Source organism: Penicillium alfredii (assembly GCF_028826965.1).
Source record: "Penicillium alfredii strain IBT 34128 chromosome Unknown utg000005l_segment0_segment0, whole genome shotgun sequence".
Classification (NCBI taxonomy): domain Eukaryota; kingdom Fungi; phylum Ascomycota; class Eurotiomycetes; order Eurotiales; family Aspergillaceae; genus Penicillium; species Penicillium alfredii.
The window spans coordinates 2,784,489-2,793,738 of record NW_026622702.1 but is presented as its reverse complement, the minus strand read 5'-3'; the positions used below and the strand labels follow the sequence as shown (position 1 = coordinate 2,793,738).

The window sequence follows — 9,250 nt, the reverse complement described above, 5'->3', positions numbered from 1 at the left end:
GAATGTAACTCCATATTTGATTCCGACTGGCATTGAAGAAAGCGAAAAGTACAGCTTACACGTAAGGCGCTAGATTGAAGGTTCTTTATTCCTAGTTTAGACAACATTGACCTTTCAATTTGATTCATATTCAACTTGTCTCAGTTCAAGATATCTTCAATTTCCGTCTCGGCCCATTCTTGCTGGCTTGCTCACCATGTGGGAGTACTATCGAGGGAAAACAATCTTCATTACTGGGGCTACAGGGTCTCTCGGGACAGCAGTCCTATGTAGACTCCTGAGCCAGACTTCGCCCCACCGAATCTATTTACTTTGTCGTGGAGGCCATGTGTAAGCTATTTCAACGCCTAAAAAAGACTTACGGAAGGATTGGCTGGTTGACGAATATTATCTTAGAAACGCACGCACAAAATGGAGCGATATTCTCTCTACCTCGATGACAACGGCACTGTTGAACGACCCTCGAATCACTATCATAACTGGGGATATCATGAAAGATAATTTGGGCCTGTCCGATCTAGACTGGCAGGTACTACAAGGCTCGGTGAATATCATTATCCATGCCGCATCGTCGATCAATTTGCAGAGCTCGTTGAAACGGCTGTCGTCGTCGATCATTGCGCCCAGCGTATCACTCGCCGAGAGAGCACATGAATTCAAGAAATTGGAGCGCTTTGTGTTTGTCTCTACCGCATACGCCAACACGCATCTATGGCCACTCAGCCAAGAGCCAGATGTGGCAGTCAAGGAACACATCTACCCTCTCTGTGATCGTGCGAGCTTTGATCCCGCAGACCCAGAGAGCTGGACATATCTCAGCACACAGACACAGGAAGAATGGAATAGTGTACAACAAAGCGGTTCGAGCAGGGAATACGAGTCGTATGATTTTCCATGGGCATACGGATATGCCAAACACCTCGCCGAGCGACTTCTGCTGCAAAGATTTGCTCAGCACCAGGCCATCGACAAGCTCCTAATCATCAGACCGTCCGTGTTTGCTCCGGCGATTAGCCACCCCCATCCTGGATTTTCTAGTCCGTTCTCTACACCACTTGCAGGACTCTCTGCTGCCATCAACCTTTGTTTCGGGCGCCACGCAACACTCGCCGCGCGGAGTCAAGACCCATTGACCGAAGCCACTCTGGATGAAGTGCCAGTCGACGTGGTGGTGGACCGACTACTCACGCATCTAGCCTGTGGAACGATTGGGTGCGTCCACGCGGTCAGTGGACGGAAGAGCCGACAGACGGTGGGGGAGTGGTATCGCATGTTTATGGAAGAGCGCCGGCTGCCGTGGGCTATTAAGCCGGTGTGGACGTCTCTCAGCTGGCACTCGCCACAGCTTCATCCGGTCGAAAGATTTTATAAAATCATTGGGACTTCGTTTGATTTCCATGAGGATCGTACTGTGGATGTTCTCTGGGGATTGAGTGCCCATGAGGCCTTGCACTTGAGATTGTTTACGGACGGAAAGGTTAATTCGTTGCGGCCTAGGAGAAATAAGACTCGGCAGCTGGGAATATGCATTGGAAAGAAACAACGTCTCCCTCTTTGCCTCGTCAAGCTCTTGTGTCGTTCGGGCAAAAAGAACTGTGCGGAGTCTCGAGTCCTATGTCAGGACAATGGTTTGAATCAAGAGAAATCTCAAGTGGTGTGGTGAAATATATACACGCAGTGTTCCTTTTCAAACATATCACTGTAAGATGCTACAGTACATCAAACATAACGAGCTATGCATTACCAAAACATATCGACACAAGATCCCACCACGAGCAAATTCAATCATCTTGATCTGGTGCTATCAGTAACATCCGACCAAGCCTAATAGCTGCGGGCTTTTTCACTCACATAAAAAACGCTTACGCCTGCGTAGTCCTTTGGGCAGTGAGGTATCTTTGACATGGCCGACTCTCTGCATAGTAGCCTAGTTAGACATATCCAAAATCAGAAACTTCCATATAGGTCAAAATATCTAATCAATGGAAAGAGCACAGAACCCACAGAGTTATCCTCATTCTCTTGGATTCGGTTTTGGGCTCCAAGCCACAATGCGACTATGACTAGGGCCAGGAAAATGGTATCCAAGATTACTTGAGCACCGATACCCATTTTGGTATCAAAGTAACTCGCTTAATAGATAGTCTCGTTTCTGTGCCAGTAAAGCTCTCAGGGCTTTGAGGGGAATTCCTAAGGAATGAAATAGGAGAATCAGTCCCCTTATAGCTATGGACAATAGACGATCGCTACGTAGCACGCCAGCAGATGAACAGGGGGTCTAGCACTAAATATGACAGATTTACTATCATTAATCCTTCATGCAGCTTTGAAACGCATGTTCCTCAAGTCCTATCGGAATTTTGCAAAATGGTTGCCTTGATGCGTGAAGAGTATTACTAGGGTAATAGACTTATGCAGCAGTCGACCAGGGTCGTGGTTAGACGTTATCATGAACAAATAGGAATCGAGACAGCACGATTTCTCTTAGTACAGATAACCGAAGGAGAATCTACCGATAATTTGTGGTGTGCACGCTGTGGATTCAGGGATTTCGCATGACTTTCCCATTAAGACCCATACCACACCAGCGGGACACTGGACCCAGCACCCAGAGAGCTGGGTCACTGGCCCGTCCCCACTACCAGGTTTCTGGGGCCTCCTCTTCCAGGGGACGGGCCAATAAAATAACAGCGGGGAAATGGAGAGGGTGCCCCGAGACGCAGAAACAGGGAGGTGCTCGGGGAGAAAAATATAGTGGATGTGGTAGGGGGTGTCAGTGGAGCATCACCCCTCTTTAGCTGAGGATCCGCTGCATGGCCCAAGCAGTATGGCTCTGTGACTAGGGCGGTTGGAAGTGGATTGTTGATAATGTGTGGGAGTAGGAGCGGTCAAGGACATGAACTGACGCTATCCTACTTAAGGAGGCTCTCGTGTAGATTAGAGATAATGAGGCTCATTTGTAGCTGAGGGGGAGTGGTTGTAGCGCAGAATAAATATGTCAATTGTATAGACAGTCAAACTTTGACAGTCAACCTTCCTAGTTCTACAGTCAAGGCCTCAATACTACATTCAATCAACGCCAGCCATGCGGTTATGCTGAGTCTTCAAACACCAAACACCAAGCATGGCCAAGTCCAGCCCGGGCACCTTGGGAACAAAGGACAAAACTCCATGCATGCAGTCGCACAATCCTGTGAAATCCAGGAAGACTTCGCCCGCGGAATCAACAAAAGATGATAAACAAGACCCTAGTTTGTAATCGCTTTCCTCCGGAGTACGCCAAGCTGTTCCAGCTTCGCCCAAGCCTGTCCCATATCCGAATACTGCCCGCCTAAAGACGGCTTCAGCTCCAAGCCATCGAGGGTGTGTAGTGAGCCACTGGTGCCGGCATAAAGCAGAAGCTCCAGTACTCTCCGACGTAATCGAGTCGCCTGATCCAGGCGGCTCAGGTATTTATCGTCCGCCTGCGGATCGGCAAGCGGAAGGGTGAATGGATCATTGACTTCAACATCATGGTCGGTCTTCATGCCATCCTCCCAAGCAACGGGGCGAGATAGCTGATCATCGCGCCCAATATCGGCCAGGGCATCCGACAGATCCCGGCCGCTCCCTTGTTGAACGACCGCGCGTTCTTGAGATTTGAGCTTCTTGCGGTCGACATGCGTTCCGCTTCCAGTCACAGGCGGAGGATAGAAACCGACTGTCAAAGGATTGCCACGAAGATCAAGCTTTCGTAGAGAGCATGCGTTTCCCTTGTTAGTGCGCCCCAGCCGGCTCAAAATTTGACATACTCTTCTCATTCGAGCAAGGCGGTTGCCAGCAACCATCAGCCGGGTGAGACAAGCCATTCCGACCAGGGGCTCGATCTCGGCCACGGAATTGAAGTTCAAGTTCAAGACCTTCAGGTTGGGGAAGCTCGAAGAAAAGTCATTGGGAAGAGATTGCAAAGTGCATGCTGCGATGTCAAGCAGTTGCAATCGCAGAAGTGGGGTGGATGGCGACAGGCTCCGAAGTGAAAGCTTGTTGGACGACAAGAACACTTTACGAATGTCCTTCACATGTCCCAGGTCAATATCCAGCACGAAGCTACCGTTGCCTTGCGAAAGTGACTTCTGTTCTCGTAAAGAGAGTACTTCAAGATTTTGACAATATTCCAGGCCGGCAATCGCCGAAAGCGAGTTTTGGTCCAGGTAGAGAAGGCTGGTCGATGGAAACGCTCTGACATCCAGCGTGTCAAGCCGGTTGCTAGACAATTTCAAGGCGCGCAAGCTGATAAGCGATCCCGAAGCATCAAGGCGACTGATCTGGTTGGCGCTGAGATCAAGGGTGGCCAGAGACGGGAGCCATTCAATATTCCGAACAGACGTCAAACAATTGTGACTCAAATCAAGATCCCGAAGGCGTGTCCTGAAACAAGTTAGATTTGGTAGTTCAAGGAAAGCAAGCAAGGCAAAATCAGGAAGAACTCACAGCTCCGACCCTTCGAAATCCACCGCCGTCACAGAATTGTTGCTCAACTTCAAGCTCAACAAGCCATTCAGATCCAGAATCCCGTCAATGTTACGAATCTGGTTGTCATTTGCCTTCAACTCTCGGAGGTGGATCAGGCTAGAAAAGCCATCCAGTGTCTCGATATCATTCCCTGACACATCCAGGTACTGTAGGTTGGTCAAGTGACCCCAGGGAGTGAGGTTGGAGAGACAATTCCTAGGAATCTTGAGAGTTCTCAAGCTTGAAGGAACGCCGCTTAGTTGACCGATGTCGTTCTCAGAAACATCCAACTCCTCAAGGCGAGGACAGAAATCGCTCAGTTTGTGTAAAGTGATCAGACCTTTCTGCGGCAAAGCCAACCGGCGCACATGCTCCCAGTAAGGTTCATAGGGTTCAACGTCCGTGATGTGCTTGATCAGATCCTCCGTTGCGAGAGCAAATGTTCCGTGTACCTGACGCAAGGATGAGGGATGCGTGCGCTGGGCCACATAGCTCATTTCAAGATTCAAGGGGTGATCGGGTTGATTGACTGAAAAGTCAGGAAGTGGACTGAGTTGGAAGCTGTAGCTGGTGTCCGGGTCACCATCTTGATGGGGAACCAGGGAATGTTGTACTGCATCCCTGGCAGGTGTGTTTTGAACGGCCAATGAATCGTTTCTGCGGACAATACTGAGATCATCAACACCATCCTCATTCCTCTCCTCAATTCTAGAGATTGGTCGTCGGATAAATGGCTGACCACCAACAGAGGTACGACGGCCAGTAACGGGGGCAGATGTCCGAGCTGGATTGGTTTGTTGGTCTCCATGAGCCGAGGCGTTGCCCGCTGTGGTTTCTTGATCAGTAAGATTCCCTGGAGCGGGGTTGGACTCTGGAGCATCAGGGTCCTCTCCATAGACCACATGTGAGACGAGAGGAGACGAGAAGCTGATGGTAGGGACACGAGTCTGTTTCCCCTGGGCTTGAGGACGCTTTGAGGGCCCGGTTTCATGGGGCCGAGTTTCATGATTGACGGACCCGGAAGGCTTTCGGTCCGGGATATCATTGGTTTCCCACGATGTAGCTCGTGTGCCGGTATTGGGAACACTGGATGTGAACCGGGTCAATCGAGACTGAACCGAGCTTGCATTGATAGAAGGCTCTCCGTCTCTTGTGTGAGGCCTTGTCTCAGGCTTCTTGGGCGAGTCGCCAGCAACCGGCGGGCTGCGCGCACCATGGGATTCTTGAACCGAATCATTCTTCTTGGCGGGTGAATCAAGACTATGGGTCCTCATCATTTCCTGCAGCTCATCCACACTCAGATCCGGAATATCCCTGAAAGGATCGTCGTCGCTTCCATGGCCCTGAGACATCCGCGCCGGGGGTCGTTCGCCTTCTTTCACCCAAAGGTTCTTTGATCGATCATACATGAAGCCATTGACATGCTCTGGGATCAAATGCGACACCAAATCAGAGGAGAGCATACCCTTGGCTTGCGAGTTTTGTGAGGACCCCGTCGGAACAGAGTGGACACTGAAGCCCGACATTTGCGTGTTAATCGTCATCAAATCCTGGGCAATACTCTCCGCCTGGTCCTCAGCAGAGCCGCTTGGCTTCCGCTTCCTCTGCTGGTTTAATGGATCGCGAATTCGGAACTCTTCGGGACTAGGCTCCTTGGTGTTTGCGTGTCCATTTTCTGAATCGGCATGCATTCGTAGAGATGTCATTAACTCGCCGACACCATAATCCAAGTCTTCTTTCTCCTGATATTTCTTCAGGTGATTGAGGATTTGGGGATTCAGCTCCTTGGGCTCCCGTTGCTTGCGCAGGTCCGTTCCATCGCGGCTCGGTGGACGAGAAAATGCTTCGCGGGTGGACTCGTCGTCATAACTTATATCGTCCTCATCGCTGTCCAAGTGTGATTCTTGCACACTACTCAATCCGGTAGCTGGTCGACCTTTGGCTCTGATTATATCCATAATCTTTGTGGCTTCGTTCAAATAATCCTGGGTCGTGATAGATCCCTTCCGGGAACTGTCACTGGTCCCAGTCACTTTGACCAGAGGAACATCACCATCCATCGAGAACGAGTCTGAATAATCACGCTCATCAAAGTTGGATTCGGAGAAGTTCCTGGTCGCCGCAGCGGTCGCCTCTTGGGCGGACCGTATTTGACTGGGAGTCGGAGTCCTCGGCCGCTGCATAGACTGGGAAAGGCCAGGTGGTGCGAGGAAGTCACCATTTTCGACTTGCACGCCATGCTGCAGCAAGCTTCTCTGCAGGAGGGACATGCTGTCGCCAAATTTGGGAGGTGAATCACCGTTTGCATATTGGGGGCTGGGCTCGGCGCTGTCATCTCTCAAGATTGTTCGACGGCGTTTTGGAGTTGGGTCCATGGCCGGTGCTTTTGGGACTCTTTTGGTCTCTGGGAACCCCATATTTTCCTTGTTGTTCGGGCGAGAATACGTGGCATCACGCAAGTCATCAAAGAAGTCCTGCCGGGCCCATGCGGACGGTTTTCGAGTGAAGCCAGAGCTGATGGATCTGGTATGATGATGTATGTCGGGCTGTGAGCCACGGCGAAGATGCTGTCGTCGAACTGATGACCGTCGGCGTGAAGATGGACGGGACCCAAGCCCTCGAGCTTCGTCATATACGTATATGTTCTCGTAGGGACTGGCGTCCGAGAAATCGAATTTGTCCAATTCGCCGTCACCGAAGCGACTAAGCCGAGAATTGGCCCCATGTCGGGATTCCAAACGCTCGTTCCGTCTAGGTGAAATCTCACTCAATGGTTGGTGTCTCGCGCTCAAAAAGCTTCGATTCTCGCCCTTCCTCCGCGCTTCTTCTGAAGGTGAAGGTGGCTCTTCGCCATCCGACATGTCATCAAAGGTTTCCTCGAATTGACTCATGCGCCGTAGGAGCTTGTTGTTGGTGAATGTGTCATGGTCACCGAACAGCTTCAACGGGCTACCTGAGGACGGCATCGTTTCCTCCTTTGCTGTCCCTTCTGCTGTCGATGGTCGAACGTGAGATGAAGACGGCCGCGGCAACGCAGGGGATCCAGTATGTTGGGAAGGATTGAAGAGCGGAGAACTGCGGATTTTGGAGTTGGCGAGAGTTGCGGGTGTCAGGCGGTGCGAGGGAAAGGGCGATGGAGAGAATCGGTTACGATTTAATCCTCGTCGGCTGAAGTCCATCGTCCCCATGGACAGGTCTTGTGGCAGAGAGTGGCTTGTTGCATCCAGCAGGCTATCTTCTCGAGGCGAACCATCGGGCTGCGGTTCGCTCTGGTTGTAAAACAGGAAACTGTCGCTCACTGGAGAATCAGGGCGACTTCCAGTATCCACAGACAAGCTCTCCAGCTTATTAGTCACTTGCTTCAAGGCCGACTTGATCACCTCAGAAGTCCCGTTGCCGTCAACCGTGTTGTTACGAGTAAACGTAATCGGGGTAATTCCCTCATTGCGTAGATCCTCGAGTCCGCTGGCTGTGCGGAGTTGTGTGTCTCCAATCTGCGAGGAGCCCTCCGGTTGAGGATTCTTGTCATGCCGTTTGCTTGCCCACGGTGCCCGGTTCACTGTTCCCAAGGGGGACTCTGTGCCATTTCCCGCTTCCTCTGCACCGTCGACGCCTTCGGATCCGCGATCGTGCGTCTCGTAATCGTCCTTCTGCGCCGTACTCTCCCGTCGAGACGTTGCTTCGGTGAAATCCCACAGCGGATCTTCCTGCTTCGTAAACGGGATCGTATCCTGGTGCGCAGTCGCCGAGCCAGGTGTCGGGGGCTTAAACACGCTTTCGAGTCCCATCGGCGCAAAAAGATCCAGTTGTTCACCCGCGGGAATTTCCCCGCGCACCAGTCGTCTCCGCCATTCGGGGGTGCCTTCTCCCTCGTCTCTCCTCTCGTCGCCTTTCTTTGGCTTAATCTGAACGGTGTCCGCACTGTGGTTGTCAGACTGGGAGGAGAGATTCGACACGGATCTCAAGGGAGACCGAGTATCCATTGCCGGCGGTTGTTGTTTGCGCGCCGCGGGGGTCGGCTTCGGACTCGGCTTAGGACTAGTCGGTTTGGACTTGTCTGGCACTGGCGACCGCAATTTTGACGGGGTCTTGGGGGTGCGAGGCGTCTTGGGGGTCGGGGGTTCTCGTTTAACGAAGTGGCATGGTCGGGTCACCTTTTTCTTGTCGGCCGGGGATTGTTGTTCCGCAGGTCGGCGTGCAGGTACTGGAATGCGACTAGGGGAATTCTGGACACTGTGTCGAGGAGAGGACTGAAGAAGAGACCGAGACGGCGCCGGGCTGGTGGGTGAAGCAGGTGTTGACGGCCAGTCGTCGGAGAGACTGTCGAGCCATGGTTGATTGCCCATTTTTTCGGGCCTTTGTTTATGGGCCAACGGAGGCGCGCGTCAACTCAGCTCCAACCACAAAAACAAACCTTTCAATGCGACATATAGATTCTTATAAGAGCCATGCTAAGTTATTCAAAGAAGAAAAAGAGTGCGGAGATGCGTTGGTCTGGGCGATGCTCCACTGGAGCTCCTTGTTTATCGCCCTGTTTACGTTGTTTACGTTTTGCCCCGGGCGCTTGGCAGCCTCCATTCTATACATTTGCTATTTTCTTTTATTTCTCTTTTATTCTTCTTTTCTCTACAAAATTGATCTATCATTTGTATCCACTTATTTGCCCTTTTGTTTGCTTTTAACCAATATACACCTCTACCCCATCCGAGGGCAAACTATTGAGACCTTGGTAGCCTGGTGCGTTGGCTAGTCCCACTTA

The 9,250-nt window shown here is 51.4% G+C and overlaps 2 protein-coding genes across 2 annotated transcripts; one reads left to right on the top strand and one right to left on the bottom strand.

Moving 5' to 3' along the window:
• Nucleotides 1-436: 436 nt before the first annotated feature.
• NUU61_004473 (uncharacterized protein) lies at nt 437-1,663 on the top strand (the record flags this gene model as incomplete). Its single annotated transcript, XM_056655055.1, has 1 exon — nt 437-1,663. One exon carries the CDS (start codon nt 437-439, stop codon nt 1,661-1,663), a length of 1,227 nt encoding a protein of 408 aa, XP_056513082.1.
• Nucleotides 1,664-3,248: 1,585 nt separating this feature from the next.
• Nucleotides 3,249-8,837, bottom strand: NUU61_004472 (uncharacterized protein; the record flags this gene model as incomplete). Its single annotated transcript, XM_056655054.1, has 2 exons — nt 3,249-4,407; nt 4,471-8,837. The coding sequence occupies 2 exons, from the start codon at nt 8,835-8,837 to the stop codon at nt 3,249-3,251; spliced, it is 5,526 nt and encodes a 1,841-aa protein (XP_056513081.1).
• Between the last annotated feature and the right edge of the window lie 413 nt (nt 8,838-9,250).